The sequence below is a fragment of the Phacochoerus africanus genome, chromosome 5 (genome assembly GCF_016906955.1).
Source record: "Phacochoerus africanus isolate WHEZ1 chromosome 5, ROS_Pafr_v1, whole genome shotgun sequence".
NCBI lineage: Eukaryota > Metazoa > Chordata > Mammalia > Artiodactyla > Suidae > Phacochoerus > Phacochoerus africanus.
In genome coordinates, this window is record NC_062548.1 from 32,712,659 (window position 1) to 32,735,329 (window position 22,671).

Consider the following 22,671-nt stretch of genomic DNA (forward strand, 5'->3'; position numbering starts at 1 on the left):
CTTTTTTTTTTTTTTTTGCTTTTTAGGGCCACACCTGTGGCATATGGAAGTTCCCAGGCACGGGGTTAATCGGACCTACAGCTGCCAGCCTACACCACAGCCACAGCAACGTGGGATCTCAGCCACATCTGCAACCCACACCGCAGCTCATGGCAACACCAGATCCTTAACCCACTGAGCGAGTCCAGCAATCAAACCTCATGGTTCCTAGTCAGATTTGTTTTTGCTTCGCCACAATGGGAGCTCCCCTCAAATGTGTTCTTTACATTTTTCTGGAAGATCAACTCTCACATATAAATGGGTAACTTTGTTTTGCATTCACGATATGTTAATCATTTTTATGAACTCTTTTTAAAATACAGCTTGTTCTCTAATTGGCTAAACTTTTGTCTTACAGTGCAGAAACAATGTCTATTCTTCAGGATGCTCCCGCCTGTTGTCTGCCTCTTTTCAAATTTACAGACATCTATGAAAAAAAGTGAGTGAGGGTTATTTTTTTTTTTTTCATTGATCCAGTCAGTACTTATGGGTGATTTCCTTGCATAAAACTGGTACCAGCTCTTAAGGAACATCCAGCCTAGAGGAGAAAATGAGACAAAGACAGTGGTATTCAGCTTGAAATTCCAGTTTTAACACACAGTTTATTTCTTTAAATTTTTTATTTGTTTGGCTGCACTTGTGGCATATGGAAGGGATTGAACTTTTTGGGAGTTCCCTGGTGGCCTTTCAGTTAAGGATTTGGCATTGTTGCTGCTGTGGTGCAGATTCGGTCCTTAGCCCAGGAACTTCTGCATGTCGTGTGCATGGCCAAAAAAAAAGAAAGTCTTTCATTTATAGCACATTTAGATCTCAGTCCCCAAAGCTGTACTTTCATTTTTTTCCACTTGCCTGATGCTTTTTGTTATTCCTTGAGCAAACATTTTCGAGCACCTTCTGGACGGTAGCCTCTCTGGACGGCAGGCACTGGATCTGACCTGACACTGTGTCTTCTGTGCGCAGCACACAGTAGATGCTCAGCAGGTGCTTAGCCGAATGAAAGGCTCTGTGGAGGGTGCAGAGCCGGGGAGAGAGCCCTTGTCCTTGATGGGGTTATGTCTGGAAGGGAAGAAACACTGTTTATTATATAGAGCAAAGAAAACCATCATTAAAAAGGAGCAGGGGGGAGAAAATGCTCTGAGGATACAGAGGCTGGAAAGAACCAGGAGTTTGACCATTATCCCCTGGCTGGTGGGAGCCAGTGAGGTATCAGAGGAAGTGGGGCAGTGGGAAGAGCCTGCAGGTGGCCACAGAGGAAGGGCCAGGGCGGGGATGGCGTGGTGGGACAGGGGGGAACAGAAGCACCTGTCGCCGCTCTGAGCAGGTGCTGTCGGAACAGAGGGAACGCGACACCACGGAAGTTTCGGACAGCGGTGAAATAGGTTTTGGTGACTAGTTTTGTGTAGCCGGCAAAGTAAAAAATGGAGGTCAGTGCGATTCTACGTTTTTTGCCTGGGTGACTAGGAGGATGGTTATGTGCTGAACCAGAAGAGAGAAGTAGAGGAAGCTTGTTTAGGAAGTACACTGAGGTTTGATCTTGGCCTTGGGCGAATGAGTCCTAGAGGGTGGTAGGGGGTGTTGGGCTCTCTGGGCGGAGAGGTCACGTGGTCTTCTGCACTTGGGAAGTCTCCCTCGGGAAGAGCCAGCTCTGACGATAACGGCAGGTACTTACTTGCGTGCAGGCGATCACGAGAGACCCGGGAGCCCATGAGCTCAGGGAGGGAGGAGAGTGGAAGGAGCCAGGGACGGAGACTGGCGGGAACCCAGAGGCCAGAGCATTATCAGGGCGGGGGGTGGGAGTGGGGGGCTGAGGAAGTGGTGTGGGGTTGGGGTACGGGGGGGGGCCACTGGTGACAGGGGCGGCTCTGAAGAGTCGTGTGGGGAACATCCTGGAGGGAAGGGGTGGCAGACTGGATGGTGAAGCAGCGGAGGCAGCTCTGGGGAGACCAGCTGTGTCCACTACAGGGTACACCCGAGGGCTCCAGACCGAGAGAGCCCAGAGGGGGCCGCATCTATGGAGTGGGGCAGCATGGGGGCCGGGATTCGAGGCGGGTGGTGGTAATGGGGATCTGAGTGTGTAGGGCGGGCCCTGGGAAGGGGCCATTCCAGCAGCTAACACAGCACTTTCCATGTGCTGAGCCCCCTCCCTGAGTCACTACGTTTAATGCGCGCGTCAACCCTGTGAGGTAGGGATTGTTGCCCCATCTTATAGATGGGAAAACTGAGGCCTGGACTGGTTATGTAACTTGACTAAGGTCACACAGGTTGAATCAGGTTTGAATTCAAATCTGTCTGCCTTCAGATCCTGTGCCTTTTTTTTTTTTTGTCTTTTGTCTTTTTTGTTGTTGTTGTTGTTGCTATTTCTTGGGCCGCTCCCGCGGCACATGGAGGATCCCAGGCCAGGGGCTGAATCGGAGCTGTAGCCACCGGCCTACGCCAGAGCCACAGCAACGCAGGATCCGAGCTGCATCTGCAACCTACACCACAGCTCACGGCAACGCCGCATCGCCAACCCACTGAGCAAGGGCAGGGACCGAACCCGCAACCTCATGGTTCCCAGTCAGATTCGTTAACCACTGCGCCACGACGGGAACTCCCAGATCCTGTGCCTTTTGGCTCCAGGTGTGAAGGATGAGAGTCAGGGTGGTGCTGGGGGAATCCCGCCTCAGAGGAAGTGCAGGTCAGGAGGCCTGAGTAGAGGAGATGCAGGGGAGTGTCTGGAAAGGGATGTGTCGTTTGAGTGACGGGAGCAGAGATGGTGAGACGGGATATAGAGGGATTTGGAAGTGAAGGGGAGGCCAAGCTGAAAAGGGCCATAGCAGATAACTTTCCATCTCAAAAAACAAGGTGAGCCATTTACAGAGACTGTGCAGGGTCAGAGGGTAGGTACCAAATGGTATATATAATCACTGTGACGGGCACTGGGCCAGGGATGATGGGAAGGAGTGCCAAGCATCACTGGTTCGATGGTGAATGAATTTATAGTAACATTATCCCAGTATCACTTTTTGAAGAGGCAGGGGAACCGTTCTTGGTTGTAGCCCTTTATCTAAGCTGTCAGGTACTTCTTTTTCCTTTATTTTTTTTTTTTAGTGTCCATTTCTTTCTTTTTAAATTACTCAATGAATTTTATTACATTTATAGTTGTACAACAATCATCACAACCCAATTTTATAGCATTTCCATCCCAAACCCTCAGTGCATTCTCCCCACCCCCCAACCTGTCTCATTTGGAAACCGTAAATTTTTCAAAGTCTGTGAGTCAGTATCTGCTCTGCAAAGAAGTTCATTGTGTCCTTTATGTATTTATTTATTTATTTTTTGTCTTTGTGTGTTTTAGGGCCACACCCGAGACATATGGAGGTTCCCGGGCTAGGGGTCAAATTGGAGCCGTAGCCGCCAGCCTGCGCCAGAGCTGCAGCAGTGGGGGATCCAAGCCGCGTCTGCAACCTACACCACAGCTCAGAGCAACGCCAGATCCTTAACCCACTGAATGAGACCAGGGATCAAACCTGCGTCCTCGTGGATGCTAGTTGGGTTCATTAACCACTGAGCCATGACAGGAACTCCCCCTTCTTTTAGACTCCACACGCAAGTGATGGCATTTGATGTTGGCGTCTGTTTGTCTGACTGACTTCACTTAGCATGATAATTTCTAGGTCCATCCATGTTGCTGCACATGCCTAAATGGTCAGATGTTTCTGTACAGTCAAAGAAGAATGTTCTCCGTAAGTCAGCATCTGTCTTTTTCCCGCTCCTAGGTTTGGACACAGGTTGAATGTGTCAGATTTGTATAAGCTGACAGACACGGTCGCAATCCGTGAACAGGGAAACGGACGGCTGGTGTGTCTCCTCCCCAGCAGTCAGGCCCGCCAGAGCCCGCTGGGGTCTTCGCAGTCGCACGACGGCTCCTCAACAACCTGCAGCCCGATTATATTTGAAGAGTTAGAATACCACGAGCCGGTCTGCAGGCAGCACTGTCCCAATAAGGATTTCAGGTAGGTTGCCCATTGCCCTTGGGAAAGGCTCCCGCCCAAGGCCTCGGAGCATCTGCCGGCATGACCTTGGCAGCGTTTTAGACCCCTGAGAAATGTCAGCTCTCTTGTTGTTCTCTTTTCGGCAGCGAACATGAATTCGATCCAGACTCTTACAAGATACCCTTTGTGATTCTCTCCTTGAAGACGTTCACGCCCCAGGTTCACAGCCTCCTGCAGACACATGAGGGCACCGTGCCTTTATTGAGGTGACCTGTCAAAGCCGTTGTGATTCGATGCCTCTCTATAGAACGTCTGCCTTCTGCCTGCCCCTCTCGCCAGGCCTGTGCTGGCCCGCGCTCCAGCCTGGCGTTTTTAGCTACCAGATGTAGTCAAAGTGTATCTGGAATGGGATCCATTCACTCCATGTTTCCACGAGAAAATGGGTGTTTGCTGTATTTTAGAAACATGAGTGAATAGAGTGGTTTCCTCTCCGCAGGCGTTATTGGGAGGTGTGCACAAGTACTTCAGGAGAGCACACGGTCTCAAATAGTTAGAGATTTCAACATTTGAGGGGAAAAAAATTTTTTTTCAAAAGTCCATTTAACCACACGTTGGTCAGCTTAATACAGGCACCAGCACAGAACCAAGTTGCCTTAAAGCCTCCAAGCTGTTATGTTAGAGGACATCGAACTCAGAATCCAGCTGCCTTATTTTTAAGTCCCTCGGCTCGAAAATTGCCCAGGAATTTCTGGTACCATCAGATGGCCTCAGAGGGAGAAATACCACAGTGATTGCCTTCCTGGGACCTTAATTTTAACTTTCAAACCCTGATCACGGGCATCTTAACAGAAATAATATATGAATGGATGCATTAAAATAAAGGCATCTGTTTAGTGGGTGCTTTGCTCTTTATTATTTTAAATAACCTGTCTCTCCCCCCGCCTCAGTTTTCCAGATTGTTACACCGCAGAGTTTGGTGAGCTGGAAGTAGTGCAGGAGAACCGTGAGGGGGGCGTTCCCTTGGAGCACCTCATCACCTGCATTCCAGGTGTGAACATCGCCACCGCCCAGAATGGGGTCAAAGTAGTTAAGTGGATTCACAACAAGCCCCCGCCTCCAAACACAGGTAGGAGTCAGGTACTTGGTCGGGTCTAAGCCGCCATCTTCTGCAAGTGGAGGCTGTTGGCTTTTCTCCTAAACAAAAGCACTGTTTGCCCATCATAAAGCACCCTGAGTGTCTCCTTTGATCTTTTGAAAACTAGAGTGCTAAGGGTTTAGCAGAACTAGACTTTTTGAAAGTCCTAGCATAAATTATGGAAAATATTTAAAACCCAAATTTCAGGAGTTACAAGTCTCTCTAATTTCGTAAAGCTTTTTTTGGCTTACCTTTAAAAAAAACAGTTTGAGGGAGTTCCCTTCGTGGCTCAGTGGTTAACAAGCCCGACCAGGATCCATGAGGTTGCGGGTACGATCCCTGGCCTTGCTCAGTGGGTTAGGGATCCAGCGTTGCCATGAGCTGTGGTGTAGGTTGCAGACGCAGCTTAGAATCCCGCATTGCTGTGGCTCTGGTGTAGGCCAGCGGCTACAGCTCCGATTCGACCCCTAGCCTGGGAACCTCCATATGCTGAGGGTGTGGCCCTAAAAAGCAGAAAAAAAAAAAAACAGTTTCAGGCATTTGAAGGCAATCTCTCTGAATGCAGGTTGACTTGGAATTTATCTTGCTCAACATCTCTGACTCCGACCAATGTGAAGATAGATTGAACTCTAAAGGCAAGGGACTGGGATGTTTGAACCAAGGTTTGGGAGAGTTTCTGAGCTCCAGGCACCCCATCCTGCTACCTGGGCACAGCACTATAGGTTGCTGCCTTCGTGTCCACTCTTCCCTCAGCACGACCCCCTTTTCTCCTCCTCTTCTCCTCCCACCTCCCCCTTGTCCTGTAGGAAGAAAGGAAATGTGAATGAGGAAGCTCAGTTTGTGCCAAAGCCTCTTAACCCACAGCCTCCTGCCTTTCCCCTCGGGCCTGGCCCCTCCCTGCCATGTGTTAAGCTGCTCCCTCCTTTCTCTCTCTTGTGCCATTGGCCTCCTAGTCCCTTACAAAGGTTTCGATGTTATTATTTTTATGTTTTTAATGAAAATTCTTCATTATGTGAACATTCAAGATACATGCAAAAACCTGTTCCTTAGTTTTCTCTCATGCTGGCTCTATATCGTGGATTTCCATGGTTTCCTGGGCAACATTTTCAGCCCCTCTCTGGGTTAATCAGGCCCTTCTGGGCTACCTGCTTGATGACCATTTATGCTTTTGTTTCTGTGAGGAAGTATGTTAATCACAAATGGATCTTTGACATTCAGCCAGTTGATAAGCTGGAAACGGCCTGTGTATTTACACTTCCGCTCCAAGCCCACACTGTGGTGAGCTTTGCCGTACTTGGACAGGTTGATCTTAGAAGGAGTGGGAGAGCATCTGCCAGCCCGTAAAGAAGTCGGGCTAGGCGGCTGGTTGTATAGCACCCGGGTTCCGCAGCGGAGAAGCAGAGTGGCTCTGGGGACTTGTCTGCTTGGTCCTTGCGCGCAGGCAAGGGAGTGCAAGGTTAGTTAACCTTCCTCTCGGCTGCTGGCGTCATGCTTTGTGTCTCACGCACCTTCTTGTTCTCTCCCCGCATATTTAGACCCCTGGCTCCTGCGTTCTAAAAGTCCTGTGGGTAACCCCCAGCTGATCCAGTTCAGTAGAGAAGTGATCGATTTACTGAAGAGCCAACCATCCTGTGTCATACCGATCAGTAATTTCATCCCATCTTACCACCATCATTTTGCAAAGCAGTGCCGGGTATCAGACTATGGATATTCCAAGCTGATTGAATTATTAGAAGCAGTGCCTCATGTGTTGCAGGTAAGGAGTGCCAAGAGATTATTCGTTGAAAGATGGAAATATTCCTCCGTGGCTTTAGCTACCTCCACCAAGGAAACGGCATAGCTCGAAGCCTGACTCCTGAGACGTCAGCTCAGAGCAAAACATCCCGTAAAAACTTTCTGCACACCTGATGTGGCCTTCTCAGTTTTTCAGAAAGCTGTGCATTTCTGGAGTTCCATCATGGCTCAGCGGAAACGAATCTGACTAGTAACCATGAGGACGCAGGTTCGATCCCTGGCTTTGTACAGTGGGTTAAGGATCCGGTGTTGCTGTGAGCTGTGGTGTAGGTCACAGACGCAGCTTGGATCTGGCATTGCTGTGGCTGTGGTGAGGCCAGTGGCTGCCACTCCAGTTCGACCCCTCGCCTGGGAACCTCCATATGCAGCAGGTGCAGCAATTAAAAAAAAAAAAAAACAAGAAAAAAAGAAAAGAAAGCTATGCGTTTCCAACTTAAAGGCACTCCTAGGTGCATTGAGGAATATTTTCCTTCTAATCACCACAGGCTGCCTTCCCTTCTCCTTGCGCAGTCCTCTCCACAATCCTTCACTGTCACACCAGAGCAGCTGTCACAACAGCTTACCTTTTTTATGAGGGAGTTCAAGACCAGTGACCAGGCTAGAGCCTGGCATTGCTTCCTAAGGAGTCTTTGCTTATTAACCTACAGTGTTATAATAGCTCCCACCTGTAAAAATGGCCTGCAGAACTTGAGCTTTTGTTTTGGTCTTTTGTTGCTGCTGTTGTTTGTTTTGGTCCTTTTCAGGGCCGCACCTGCCATATACGGAGCTTCCTAGGCTAGGGGTCCTTTTAACCCACTGAGAAGGGCCAGGAATACAGGGATTGAACCTACATTCTCATGGATACTACTTGGCTTCTTAACCCACTGAGCCACAGCAGGAACTCCTTGAGCTGTTTTTTATTTTATTTTAATTAATTTTGCTTTGCAGGTCTGCACTTGCAACATAGAAGTTCCCAGGCTAGGGGTCGAATCAGAGCTGCAGCTGCTGGCCTACACACAGCAAGGTGGGATCTGACCTACACCACATGGCAGCACCAGATCCTTAACCCATTGAGTGAGGCCCAGGATCAAACCTGCATCCTTATAGACACTAGTTGCGTTCGTAACCCGCTGAGCCACAGCAGGAACTCCTGAGATGTCTTTTAGAGACAAAATTATTTGCCCAAACTGATAATGGTGTGCTTTTCATTTCTGTGCTTATTTATGACTATTTAGGAAAGAGCATGCAAAAAAAAAAAAAAGGGGCAGGTCCAAGACACTTGAGCAATTGTTCATTTTGATGCCTACATTTCATGGATCTACATGTGTTTCAAAATGCAGAGATCATACATGAAAAGGATTTGTTTTCTGAGGGTGGTAACAGGAGAGAGAGAGAAGCCATCCAAAAGAAAGTCAGACTCTGCCAAGGTCTCGAGTATGCATAACCAGAGTGTTTGATTTGCAGATTCTTGGAATGGGCTCCAAACGTCTGCTGACCCTCACTCACAGGGCCCAGGTGAAGCGCTTTACTCAGGATTTACTAAAACTTCTCAAATCCCAAGCCAGCAAACAGGTCATTGTGAGGGAATTCTCACAGGCTTACCACTGGTGAGTTGATTGGGGGGGGGGAAGCCAGATGTTATAGACACTTGTTCTTCTTCGAAACGTAAAACAACTATCTGACTCTTCTGTTCCGCATTCTTTTGGAAAACTTAGGAAGTTATTTTGGCGAGTGCTGTTTCTCATTCTTCACCCCCTTTCCTGGTTAAAACCTAGGTGTTTCTCAAAGGACTGGGATGTCACGGAATACGGTGTGTGTGAGCTGATTGACGTCATATCCGAGATTCCAGACACCACCGTCTGCTTGTCCCAACAGGAGAACGAAATGGTGATTAGTATCCCCAAGAGAGGTACGTGACCCAGGGCTGCTGGAGCATCGTCCCCTGTCTCAGTGGTCATTGTAACACGGAATTGTCCCCTCTTCCGCCTCTGTGATTCCTCAAGTTTCCGTGGAAGGTGCAGGATGAAAAGTGCTCTGCCAGGCAGTGGATCCTAGGTTCTTCAGAGGAGGTGAAGCCACTTGGCAAGAAAAGCAGGCTAGTTTTTCGGAATTCAAAGGGGAGAAAAGGGCAGAGCCAGCACTTCCTTCAAATGCCTCCTGCAGCCTGTGTGTGGCTGTTTGCACTGTACTTAGCCACTTGTCAGTTCCCGTGGTTGTTGCCTCTTTTTTTGTTTGTTTTGTTTTGTTTTTTAGGGCCCCACTCGCAGCATATGGTGGTTCCCAGGCTGGGGGTCAAATTGGAGCCAGATCCAAGCTGCATCTTCCACCCACACCACAGCTCACGGCAACGCTGGCTCCTTAACCCTCTGAGCAAGGCCAGAGATCGAACCTGCATCCTCATGGATGCCAGTCAGATTTCGTTAACTGCTGAACCACGACAGGAACTCCTGTCTCTTCTTTTTAACTCCAAGCTGCTTTTCCTGTGCACACTTGAGAAGGAACGAAAAGGAAAATGGATCTCTCATCTTGCCGGTTTTAGTAGTTCCAGTTAGAGTCCGGGACCTGGGGTAGGAAAGTTAAGTTTACACACCATCATTTGCCCTCTATCCCTCATTAGCGGTTCTTCAGCCATGTTCCTGCCAGCTGATGTCCGTGAACTCATAGTATTCCAGAGCTCAAATGACCAGTGTCAGTCTTTTCCTCATTCTAATTTAAAATACAATACACACAGAAATCTAAGTTTACATTTTGTTCCCCTGTATTTTTGTTAAACTTTCAGTGCCTGATAGTCTTGGCTACAGGCAATTTTACCTCAAAGATCAGGTGAATAAACAAAACACATTCAAAAATGTGATTTGATAAAATAATTTCTAGGTTCCTATTTCAAGTACAGAGACATGTCTGTTTGTCCTGTTCATATAGGTGGAGTCGGTGTGGGGAGGGCAGGGGCTGGAGAAATGACTTGTAGCCTGTGAGGTGGAATCACACAGGTGTGTGTGTGTGTGTGTGTCATGGCTTCCTGGTGTTCTGCCCTTAACTGCAGTTGGAAACCATGGAAGAGCGTGTTTGTTTTCGATTGTGTGTGTTTGGAAGCCAGGGATGGAATCCCTTGTGATCTGTGCGTAGGACTCACTACACTAAGAATGTTAAACACAAATGGGCAGACTTGTGATTTACGGGGTTTTAAAAAAAAAATTTGTTGGTTTTTTTAAAAGAACGTACCCAGGATGAAATAGAAAGGACAAAACAGTTCTCCAAGGATGTTGTGGATTTGCTGCGGCATCAACCCCATTTCCGGATGCCCTTTAATAAATTTATCCCCTCTTATCATCACCACTTTGGCCGGCAGTGCAAACTCGCCTACTATGGGTTTACCAAACTCCTTGAACTTTTTGAAGCCATACCTGATATTTTACAAGTAAGTTAAGGAATTCTAATTATGTCTTTCAGAACTATGTATGGGGGAATTTTACAAGTTTTTTAGGCTTGTTTCCTTTGGGAATAGGGAGTTAGGAAATTAGGATCAAAGTTTGAAATATTTCGACCCGAGGAGTTATATTGTTGGCTCGTTAGCATTTTTAGGTAAATGTCGTTTTTCCTCCAATGAAGAAAGGAATCATTCTTCAGATGAGTTTTAAGGTAACTGTTGAGAAAAGGACTAAATAGTTTGCTTTTATAAACTGAAATTTATGATTCATAAACTGAATCTTCTCTCATTAGCCCCATAATTTTCAGGTCTCTTCTGTTGGAGGTGGGGGTGAGACATGAAGTGATAGAAATGCTTGCCTGTTAAGCTGTTGATAAATTAAACCAGATTTCTGTTGTTTTTATCAGTGTTACTTTTTTTTTTTTTTGGTCTTTTTAGGGCCACACCCAGGGCATATGGAAGTTCCCAGGCTAGAGGTCCAACTGGAGCTGTAGCTGCCGGCCTACGCCACAGCCACAGCCAGATCCGAGCCATGTCTGTGAGCTACATCCTCAGGGATACCAGTCAGGTTCATTGCTGCTGAGCCATGATGGGAACTCCCCAGCAGTACCGTTTTTGACTCCTAAAATGCTTTAAAATGGTTTACGTGCGGTCAACTCTACAATACTTCCTTCACTGTTTCTAAGTGAACAACCTCAGCAGCGGTCCATGTCTCCATTTTGCCATGCCACCAATTTCCAGAACTTTTTAACCTCCTAAAACTGAAACGCAGTATCCACTAAAGAACACTGTAGTGCTTCTCGGTTTATAGTCGTGTACATTGTCGTGCCATTTAACCCCAAGAACAGTCACAGCCTGTTGAATCTCCGTCTTCTCTGCTGTGTGTTTGCCAAGGTGCTGGAATGCGGAGAAGAGAAAATCCTCACGCTGACGGAGGTCGAACGCTTCAAAGCCCTCGCTGCCCAGTTTGTTAAACTCCTTCGGTCCCAAAAAGACAACTGCCTTATGATGACAGATCTGCTGACAGAATATGCTAAGACTTTTGGTTACACTTTTCGGCTCCAAGACTATGATGTCAGCTCAGTTTCAGCTTTAACGCAGAAACTCTGCCACGTCGTAAAGGTAACAGAGTATTTTTTTTCCCCACCGAGAGAACCTTGGGACAGAATCCTCGGGACGTGTGTGAGCGATGTGACTGACGTTTGTGTATTGACACCTGCAGTGCTTCCTCTCGCTTCGAAACTGTTAGGTAATGGGAGCTGCCTTGGGTTTGGCAGCTTAGATTCAGTCTCGCCTTCGCGTGTCTGTCAGTGGCCTCGCCAGAGCCGGGCTTTGGGAACCACCGAGGTCACCGCTGTGTCCCAGGGTGTTTGTTCTCCGGAGGCTCTGTCCTGCTGCCCCGAGGCTGGGTTCGTCTGCACGGAGCTCCTCCGTCTCGGGGACGTTTCAGGGAGACATCGAGATGCCGCCTCACCTGCGGTGGCAGCTCAGGAGCCGGCGGGGGCTGCGGGCGGCCGCGGGGCTGGCGAGGCTGCACAGGAGGGGGCCCCAGCCGCCTCCCCCCAGCCTGTCCAGGCGGGAAGAGATGGAAAGGAACACGCACTGAGGGCGGGAGCCCCAGTTGCAGGTCTGCGAGGAACCTCTCTCCGCCGGGCAGTTAGGCAAGGCAGACCCTTCTTGGGAGGCTGAGATGGAGCCGGAAGGACAGGGGTGGGAGGAGGATGCGGGGAGCAGGGGGCGGTCAGCCCACGTGCTGCTGGGAGGGCAGGTGTGACGGGGCTGACGCCACCTTGGGGCCCAGCTGGGTGTCGGCACGTGGTGCTGCCCCTGGAGCAGGTCAGCACCAGTGTGACACAGGACCGAAGCCACGCCGTCAGGTTTTATATGTGTGTGTGTTTTAGGGCCTCATGCGTGGCATGTGGAGGTTCCCAGGCTAGGGGTCAAACCAGAGCTGTGACTGCCCCGCCTACACCACAGCCTCAGCCACACAGGATCCAAGCCACAACGGCAACCTACACCACCGCGCAGGGCAACGCCGGATCCTTAACGCACTGAGCAAGGCCAGGGATTGAACCTGTGTCCTCATGGATCCTAGTCAGATGCGTTTCTGCTGCGCCACAACGGGAACTCCCCACACTGAGTCGATGTTGGCCTGTGGAGGGGGTGAGGAAAGGGCTGCAGGTAACTAGACAGCTTTTGGGTTGTTGGCTCGTGAAGGAGCAGAGCAAGCAACACGGGCTGAAGAGCCACGGAGCGTTTGGGCGGCTGCTCTTTCCGTGGAGGGAGACGCAGCAAGTTGGAGGGCCTGGGGCGGGGGGGCTCTGCCTGCGGGAGGGTCGGTGGATGATGGAGGGAGAGAAAGGGGGTGGGGGCGCTCCCAAGGTTAATTCCAGGACAGGAGGGAGCGGGGAGCCCCGGCGCGGATGTCGGGGGTGGGGGTTGACGTGCGTCGCAGGGAAAGGGCACATTACCTTCCAGGAGCCGGTTCTTTGCCCCTTGGAGGGTCGAGCAGCTGCCTGGCGGGAGGGAGAGACGGGCCTCTGAAGCTCGGGGAGGGCAGAGCAGGCTGACCGGGAGGATGCAGGGGTGCAGGCCCTGGAGCGCCCTGGGGGTGCTCATAGGGTTCCCGTGGGCACAGCGGGGATGTGGCTGCCTGGGTACCGGCTTGGGGCAGGCAGAGCACTGGGTCGAAGGTGGGCTTTTGCCACATGGGTGCCATGAAGAGAGGTGGGAACAGAGACGTGTGGAGTGTGGACAAGAATGTTAATGCACGAACAGCCACCAGCGCCAGGGTGGATGAAAGAGGACAGTGGAGGGAGTTCCCGTCACTGCTCAGCGGAAACGAATCCGACTAGGAACCGTGAGGTTGTGGGTTCCATCCCTGGCCTCACTCAGTGGGTTAAGGCTCCGGCGTTGCCTGAGCTGTGGTGGAGGTTGCTGACTCAGCTTGGATCCCGTGTTGCTGTGGCTGTGGTGTAGGCCAGCAGCTGTAGCTCCTATTAGACCCTAGCCTGGGAACCTCCATATGCCACAGGTGTGGCCCTAAAATGGCAAAAAAAAAAAAGAGGAAGGTAGAGAAAGAGTGGGCTCATGAGGCCAGAGGACATAGGAGTCCCTGGCGGCGAAGTTGCAGACAGCCAAGAGTTGCGCGTTCACGTCTTTCTTGTCTCCCGCCCACTTGTCTGCCCCAGGCCCCCCTTGGACGTGCAGGCCACAGGGAGGTTTGAAGGAGTGACTTGGAAGTGGGCAGTGGCAGGTTCCCCAGTGGGGCCTGGGGTGGGATTGAGCGGAAGAGGACGTCCCTGGAGATGAGAAAGTTGGGGAACTGAGAGGCTCTGGTGTGAGACAGTCCCCCTGAGTGCTCATTTGCCCAGGACGATGGCAGTGGTGGCTTCTGTGGATCAGAAGACTGAGCCGTGACCACAGACTGGTGAATCAGGGCAGACGGCTGGGCATTTGGATGTGAGCAGGAAAATCTGGAGAGGCTCCACGGCTGCCCTGGCTACACACCAGGGTCTCCCAGGGAGCTGCTGGGAAATGCCGAGGCCTCTGCAGTTCGTACAGAGTGAGGCCAAGCGCGCTCTGAGCATTCGTTGTTTATAAACTCGCTTGGTGACTCTAGTGGGTAGTCTGGGTTGAGAATCTAGAGATGTATCTAAGTAGCATCAACGGAGCCGTTTTTTTTTTCTTTTTAAAAACGGCCCGAGCATCTAAGATGACTTGAACTCCCCTGGACGTGTAGCTGTTGGTTGATTAAACCCCAGGTCTGAGGAAAATCTGTGATCTAAGTCGTCACAAATCCATAACCACGATGAGGGGGTCGACCCACCTGCCTGGCTCCAGCTGGGCATCCGCTCCAGAGGTACCCTGGGACTGGGCTGGCTCCTCAAGGGCCGTCCCCCTCTCTGCCTCCAAGGGTCCAGCGCCCTTGAGCGCAACCTGTGGTCTTGGCTCGAAGTCAGATAAAGAGGAAGACGAGGACTCACTTTGCAGGCTGGCCCCCCCACCTGCCCAAGGCCCGCAGGTCGCAGTCACCAAACGCTTGTTTCTTCACATGCTGTTGGGCCCCCAAAGGATCACCTGTGTCTTTTTCGCAATGTCCCCCTCCCCTGCTCATATGCTTCATCAGTTAAAGCCTTTATCTCCTCGAGACTCTGAAAGAATTGAGGGGGAGCATGTAGTCAGACCTGAAAATACCAGCTTTTTTCAGGCACTGTTGGGTTAGAAGAATTTGCCTTGCCCTGTTGGCAGAGCAGGTCTCCTGTCACCTCCCGTGTCTAGCCCCTGGGATGCCCATGTGGGGGAGTGCGGGCACAGCAGCTCTGTGGAGGGTGGCCTGCAGTCAAACCACCCCCCTGCCTCCCGAGAATAGCAGCCCTTAATTCGAAAGCTGGGGCCAGCGGGCGGCAGCTGGCCAGTCTTACCTCCTTGTCTTGGGGGCACGGAAGGAATGTCCCAAGAGAGGGGTGGTATGGGTGGAGGTTTCAGGCTGTAGACTAGCAGGGAGGGGGAGAATGGTTTCTGCTGCCATTGGTCTAAAGCATTGGTCTGAAGTCTCAACAAAGCTACAGCAGACCCACCCACTTGACTTCAGTTTAAGGGAAAAACTTCGGGATTTTCCTCTGTGGATCTCATTTGCCAGAGTGAAACTAGCTGAGCTGGGCGTGACCGGGCTGTCTGTCTCGAGTCCTGAAAAGCTTGAGTTCTTGGTCTCCGCAGGTTGCTGACATGGAATCTGGCAAGCAGATCCAGCTGATCAACCGCAAGTCTCTGCGCGCCCTCACTGCCCAGCTGCTGGTGTTGTTGATGTCTTGGGAGGGAACGGCCCATATTTCTGTTGATGAGCTCAAGAGGCGCTATGAAAACACCCACAGCACTCCTCTCAACCCCTGTGAATATGGGTTCATGACCTTGACCGAACTTCTGAAGAGTCTGCCCTACCTGGTTGAGGTATGAATTCTAGAACCACCATAATGAAAACTGTTGTATTGGGTATTTCTAGTTAGTTTGCCTAACAGTCTGGATTAGACTGGTCGGTCGTTTTGTGGATGAATAGACTGAGGCGTGGGCAGGTGTAAGCATCCTGTCCAAACAAGTGACAAGCCAGGGCAAAAGTCCTGGCCTCCGGATTCTTGGACTGGCTGCCTTTTTCCCGTCCCACACTGCATCCTGCTACTGTTTCCTCTTCCCGAATTAGATGGCTTATGTGGTGGCTTCAAGTAACAGGAATGTTGAATGTCTGTTCACCAAGTAGCCTTTCAAGAATGGCACGTCAGGAGTTCCTGTCTTGGCACAGCAGAAATGAATCCAACCAGGAGCCATGAGGTTGCGGGTTTGACCCCCGGCCTCACTCAGTGGGTTAAGGATCCGGCATTGCCATGAAATGTGGTGTGGGTTTGCAGACACAGCTCGGATGCTGCGTTGTTGTGGCTGTGGCGTAGGCTGGCAGCTGTAGCTCCGACTCAGCCCCTAGCCTGGGAACCTTTATATGCTGCAGGTGCGGCCCTAAAAAGGCACATCAAGGAAGTTCCTCTGTGGCACGGTGGGTTAAGGGACCGGGTGTTACCACAGCTGTGACACAGGCTGCAGCTATGGTGCAGGTTCAGTCCCTGGCCCGGGAACTTCCACAAGCCTGGGTGTCGCTGAAAAGGAAAGAAAGAAAAAAGAAGTTTAAAATTAGTCCAATTAACATGAAAAGAGACTAAAAGGTCATTGAAATTTTACCACTGACAAAAAGGACCAAGACCAGATGGGTTAAAAATTGGGTTTCAGAGTTCCCGTGGTGGCTCAGCAGAAACAGATCTGACTAGCATGAGGACACAGGTTCAATCCCTGGCCTTGCTTAGTGGGTTAAGGATCTGGTGTTGCTGTGGCTGTGGTGTAGGCCAGCAGCTACAGCTCCAGTTCAGCCCCTATCCTGGGAACCTCCATATTCCTCGAGTATGGCCCTAAAAATAAGACCAAAAAAAAAAAAAAAAAGATTTGGGTTTCAACTCACCTAAAGAACAAATAACTCCAGTTTCTTAAAAAACCACTCTAGGTTGCTTGAAAAAAAAAAAATGTATGTATGGGAAGCTCATCACTTTTATCAAACCAAAGTAACTTTAATACCAAAAACCCAGTATCGTCCCTTAAAAGAAAATGATTCTAAATAGGATATTAAATTTAGTCTAGGAGTTCCCGTTGTGGCTCAGCGATAACGAACCTGACTAGTATCCATAAGGATGCGGGTTTGATACCTGGCCTTGCTCAGTGGGTTAAGGATCTGGCGGTTGCCCTGAGCTGTGGTGTAGGTCGCAGATTCGGCTCGGATCCCGTGTTGCTGTGGCTCTGGTATAGGCTGGTGGCTACAGCTTCGATTAGACCCCTAGCCTGGGAACCTTCATATGCCATGGGAGCAGCCCTAGAAGTGGCAAAAAGACAAGAAGGGGGGGGCATAAAAAACAACAAAAAAGAAAACAAATTTAGTCCAGCAATATAAGGAAACAGTGATATACCATTGTTATATCACCATGTGATTGATAATTAAATAATTTAAAGATACTGACAAAAACTTTCTCCTTGGCCAAACTTGAATGAGGCTCCCCTGAGCCACCTTCTAGACTTTACCTCATCCCTGGGCCCTGCCCTCTTCCTTGATGGGCCCACATAGCCCAGTTTTAGGGACAGTCTACTACCCTTGGTTTCCTGCCTTGGCCTGCCTTCTGCAAAATCCTGTTAGGTCAGGTTAGCAAGAGTTCCCTCTCCCCTAGATTTCAGCAGTGTCACCTTGGCCATAAATCCTCCCTTTTCCTTGCATCTGGCGTGGAGCCCAGTCCTGCGCTTAGCTTTCCTTTCCCCTGTTGCAGTGGCCGGAATAAAGTCTCTTTTCTCCACTTGACTGTCTAGCCCTAGTTTTCTTTCACAGTATCCAGTCCAGTATTTTTTTTTTTTTTTTTGGTCTTTTTGCCTTTTCTAGGGCCGCCTCTGTGGCACATGGAGGTTCCCAGGCTAGGGGTCTCATTAGAGCTGTAGCCACTAGCCTACACCAGAGCCACAGCAACTCTGGAACCGACCTACACCACAGCTCACGGCAACGCCGGATCGTTAACCCGCTGAGCAAGGCCAGGGATCGAACCCGCAACCTCATGGTTCCTAGTCGGATTCGTTAACCACTGCGCCACGATGGGAAGTCCCCCGTCCAATATTTTCTAAAGTCTGTCCATCATCTGTTAGATGAACACTAGTTCTGGGCGGTGTTAGCACGTGTTCCAGAATGTCCAGCTGAGGCTGGGAAGGATCCGTCTCTAGGATATTCTCAGTGCAAGACTGAAAGCCTTGTGCCAAAAAAATGTGCTTGACTTTACTTGGGGACGAAAGAATTCTGTGGGGGTTTTTCCCTTTATTGCCTTCGCTGTTTTTTTTAAAGAACGCAGACGTCATCTTCGTCCTGCATCACAGCTTTCCTTGGGACCCCACTTGGGGGGGATGAGGTTCAGCGGCCTCAGGCCCCATTGTCTGAGGCACCTCTGTCCCCCTAGGGGTTCACCCTCTCTCTCTTCACTGCCTCCTTTTGTTTGAGGCCTCAGTTTACCAGTTCCCTTCCTCACTGACAGGCTTTCTTCAGACTCTGCTGTCCTGGACCTACACAAAGAATTTGTTCAAGGCCACAGCCTTCCCTTGGAGGGACCTGTGAATTCATCTCCTCCTCCTCCCTGGCTTATTGCCTATTTTCAGGTTGACCTGACATTGTTTCACTCTCAGTTAGAGACCCTCGTTGGGGGGGAGGGGAGGGAAGTTTCTCTCTGTCTCTCCTTTTTTTTTTGCTTTTTAGGGCCACACCCATGGCATATGGCAGTTTCCCAGGCCAGGAGTCGAATTGGAGCTGCAGCTGCGGGCCTAGGCCTCAGCCAGAGCAACGTGGAATCTGAGCTGCGTCTTCGACCTACGCCACAGCTCACAGCAACGCCGGATTCTTAACCCACTGAGGGAGGCCAGGGATCAAACCCTCGTCCTCACGGCTCCTAGTCGGGTTCGTTAACCACGGAGCCATGATGGGAACTCCCACTCTGGAAGTTTCTAAGGCCGTGTTTTTTCCTGGACCAGGTTTTTACTAATGATAAGATGGAGGAGTGTGTGAAGCTCACAAGTCTGTACCTGTTTGCCAAGAACGTGCGGTCCTTACTTCATACCTACCACTACCAGCAGCTGTTCCTTCATGAGTTTTCCGTGGCCTATACCAAGTATGTTGGAGAAACGCCGCAGCCCAAGACATACGGCTTCGGCAGCGTGGAGGAGCTCCTGGGGGCAATCCCGCAGGTGCGTGTGCTCCTGAGTTATCGGAGGGCAGGGCGGCTGGGGAGCTGAGATGAGGGACTGGGGAACAGAAGGGGCCAAGGGCTCCTCTCTTGCAGGAGGCGGGTGCAGCATTATTAGGCAGGGCCTTAGCTTGAGGGGTGTGGGAGCGCCGCTCATTCCTTGAAGGTGCATTTAGTGTCTGAGAGAAGTTGTTAGCACTCCCACGTGAGAACTAACTTCGGGGTGTACCACTGCGTGTTCTGGGAGATGATGTTTTTAGAGCCATGAAGAATATATTTAAATGCTCTTCTGAGACAACACAGCTTTTTCTAAGAAGCACGCGTCTGCCAGCCTCTGTTGCTTTAGAAGCTAACTGAGGTGTAGAAGAGTTCTTGTCACTACTTCAGCTTTTAAGTCCTAGCATGTTGAAGGCCGACACAGTGGGTCGCGCTCTTGCTGCATCTCAGGGCGGATTTCCCCTCCGTTTGCCCACTTTAACCAGTAGTATGTCTTGTGTGCAGGTGGTCTGGATAAAGGGACATGGTCACAAGAGGATTGTCGTGTTAAAAAATGACATGAAAAGTAAGTAAGCCCCGTCCCCTGCCCCTCCAGAGACGTGGGTCTCACAGGTCAGCGCCCCCTCTGACGGCGCCCCCTGTCCTCCAGGCCGCCTGTGTTCACTTGGTGTCTCCCCTGCCGATCATGACCCCCAGCCCTCAGCTGCCGAGCGCATCCTGGAGGTGCCCGAATCCCGCACAGCCTCGGAACTCAAGCTCGGAGCGGGTGGCGACGGTAAGAGAGGAACACAGAGCAGAGCTGCTGAAATCTGGGGGACGTGGCTTGGGGTGTGATGGGGGTGGGGCGGTGGTGACAGTGGGTGGTTTCCATTCATGAAAGGTAAGTGCTCACACATTTCCCAAAGCAGTCTGCTGTTTGCTTCATGACAGAAAAAACTGGCCGGCATCTGATGCCATTTAACGGTTGACTGGTTGGGGTTCTTGAAGGAGGTGGGAGGCCCCCATAGAGTATGACACCCTTCCGTTCAGATGTTAAAGGAAAAATTGTTCTGACCCTGGTTAAAATTGTACTTCAAAACGATTGTGGTGGGGTCAGGTGGGAGAGAGATGGAGCTCAGCTCTGCAAGCAGTGAGGACAAGTGGGGACTTTGGGTCAAGGAGCAGGGGGAGGGGGCGTGGACGGGAGACCTCCAGGAAGAGACATTGAGGTGGGGGGATTCCTGCCCACCTAGAGGGTTCTTGCCGAAGGCAGGCCGAGGACTTAGACTGCAGGAGTGTGTTGGGGGTCAGGGAGGAACGGCTCAGGCATCAAGGGTGGGCGATTCTTGCTAAGGTGACGCAGCAGACACAGGGGCTGAGGCCGAGCCCTGGTGAGGAAGAGGGCTCAGAGGAGCCTGGCTCCTGGCTCGGGTCAAGGGGAAGAGTCTGTCACTGCGCGTCCCGGGAGAGACTGACAGTGAAGCATTAACGTTACTCACAACAGCACTGAGTCACTCCGGTCTTAAGTGGGACCTTCCGTGTACTAGACGGCAGTCCGCTGGCTTGCACTCTACAGTGATCATAACTTGATGGAGAGACCTTGAGTCCATTGCTGTCTATGAGAATTTTTTTTTTTTTTTAGATTTTTTTCTGTGACCCCCTTTATGTTTTAAATAATGATTTTTTTTTTCCATTATAACTGGTTTACAGTGTTCTGTCAACTTTCTACTGTACAGCAGGGTGACCCAGTCACACATACACATATGCATTCTTTTTTCTCACATTACCATGCTCCATCATCAGTGATTAGACATAGTTCCCAGGTCTCTACAGCAGGATCTCATTGCTTATCCCTTCCAAAGGCAATAGTTTTCAACTATTAACCCCCAGATTCCCAGTCCATCCCACTCCCTCTCCTTCCTCCTTGGCAACCACAAGTCTCTTCTCCAAGTCCATGAGTTTCTTTTCTGTGGAAAAGTTCATTTGTGCCATATATTAGATTCTTGATATAAGTGAGATCATATGGTATTTGTCTTTCTGACTTACTTCACTTAGCATGAGAGTCTTTAGTTCCATCCATGTTGCTGCAAATGGCATCATTTTCTTCTTTTTTATGGCTGAGTAGTATTCCATTGTGTATATGTACCATGTTTTATTAATCCATTCATCTGTCAGTGGACATTAAGGTGTTTCCATGTCTTGGCTATTGTGAATAGTGCTGCAATGAACATGTGGGTGCATGTGTCTTTTTCAAGGAAAGTTTTGTCCAGATATATGCCCAAGAGTGGGATTTCTGGGTCATATGGTAGTTCTATGTATAGTTTTCTGAGGAACCTCCATACTGTTCTCCATAGTGGTTGTATCAATTTACATTCCCACCAACAAGGTGGGATTCCCTTTGCTCTACACCCTCTCCAGCATTTGTTATTTGTGTATTTGGCTATTCTGACTGGTGTGAGGTGGCACCTCATAGTAGTTTTGATTTGCATTTCTCTAATAATCAGTGATATTGAGCATTTTTTCATGTGCTTGTTGGCCATCTGTATATCTTCTTTGGAGAAATGTCTCTTCAGGTCTTTTGCCCATTTTTCAGTTGGGTTGTTGGCTTTTTTTGCTGTTGAGTTGTGTAAGTTGTATATTTTAGAGATTAATCCATTGTTGGTTGCATCATTTGAAACTATTTTCTCCCATTTGCTAAGTTGTCTTTTTGGTTTTTGGGTTTTTTTTTTTAATGGTTTCCTTTGCTGTGCAAAAGCTTGTCAGTGTGATTAGGTCCCATTGGTTTATTTTTGCTTTTATTTCTGTTGCTTTGGGAGACTGACCTGAGAAAACATTTGTAAGGTTGATATCAGAATGTTTTGCCTCTGTTCTCTTCTAGGAGTTTGACGGTTTCTTGTCTTACGTTTAAGTCTTTAAACCATTTTGAGTTTATTTTTGTGCATGGTGTGAGGGTGTGTTCTAGTTTCATTGATTTACATGCGGCTGTCCAGTTTTCCCAGCACCACTTGCTAAAGAGACTGTCTTTTTCCCTTTTTATATTCTTGCCGCCTTTGTTGAAGATTAATTGACCATAGGTGTCTGGTTTTATTTCTGAGTTCTCTATTCTGTTCCATTGGTCTGTATGTCTGTTTTGGTACCAGTACCACACTGTCTTGATGACTGTGGCTTTGTAATATTGTCTGAAGTCTGGGAGAGTTATGCCTCCTGCTTTTTTTTTTTTCCTCAGGATTGCTTTGGCAATTCTGGGTCTTTTGAGGTTCCATATAAATTTTTGGATTATTTGATCTAGTTCTATGAAAACTGTGGGCAATTTGATAGGGATTGGATTGAATCTGTAAATTGCTTTGGGTAGTATGGCCATTTTTACAATATTAATTTTTCCAACCCAGGAGCATTGAATATCTTTCCATTTCTTTGAATCCTCCTGAATTTCCTTGATTAATGTTTTATAGTTCTCAGCATATAAGTCCTCCTTGGTCAGGTTTATTCCCAGGTATTTGATTTTTGGGGGGTGCAATTTTGTTGTTTTTTTTTTGAATTTTTTTTTTTTTTTGTCTTTTGTTGTTGTTGTTGTTGCTATTTCTTGGGCCGCTCCCGCGGCATATGGAGGTTCCCAGGCTAGGGGTTGAAATCGGAGCTGTAGCCACCGGCCTACGCCAGAGCCACAGCAACGCGGGATCCGAGCCGCGTCTGCAACCTACACCACAGCTCACGGCAACGCCAGATCCTTAACCCACAGAGCAAGGGCAGGGACCGAACCCGCAACCTCATGGTTCCTAGTCAGATTCGTTAACCACTGCGCCACGACGGGAACTCCAGGGGGGTGCAATTTTAGAAGGTATTGTATTTCTGTATTCCTTTTCTAACATTTCATTGTTAGTGTACAGAAATGCAACTGATTTCTGAATGTTCATCTTATATCCTGCTACTTTGCTGAATTTGTTGATCAGTTCAAGTAGTTTTTGGGTTGAGTCCTTAGGATTTTCTGTGTATAGTATCATGTCATCTGCATACAGTGACAGTTTTACCTCTTCTCTTCCTATATGGATG

The 22,671-nt window shown here is 49.4% G+C and overlaps 1 protein-coding gene across 5 annotated transcripts in view; it reads left to right on the forward strand.

Moving 5' to 3' along the window:
- The window catches only part of MARF1 (meiosis regulator and mRNA stability factor 1), a 47,430-nt gene that overhangs the window by 19,388 nt on the left and 5,371 nt on the right, over nt 1-22,671 (forward strand). For all 5 annotated transcript variants that reach the window (XM_047780444.1, XM_047780445.1, XM_047780446.1 and 2 more), the window contains 13 exons: nt 398-478; nt 3,798-4,034; nt 4,160-4,279; nt 4,961-5,139; nt 6,684-6,904; nt 8,386-8,528; nt 8,697-8,830; nt 10,137-10,339; nt 11,243-11,470; nt 15,068-15,298; nt 18,434-18,646; nt 19,147-19,207; nt 19,292-19,417. In XM_047780444.1, the coding sequence (XP_047636400.1) occupies nt 398-478; nt 3,798-4,034; nt 4,160-4,279; nt 4,961-5,139; nt 6,684-6,904; nt 8,386-8,528; nt 8,697-8,830; nt 10,137-10,339; nt 11,243-11,470; nt 15,068-15,298; nt 18,434-18,646; nt 19,147-19,207; nt 19,292-19,417 (2,177 nt within the window). The remainder of the gene's footprint in view (nt 1-397; nt 479-3,797; nt 4,035-4,159; nt 4,280-4,960; nt 5,140-6,683; nt 6,905-8,385; nt 8,529-8,696; nt 8,831-10,136; nt 10,340-11,242; nt 11,471-15,067; nt 15,299-18,433; nt 18,647-19,146; nt 19,208-19,291; nt 19,418-22,671) is intronic.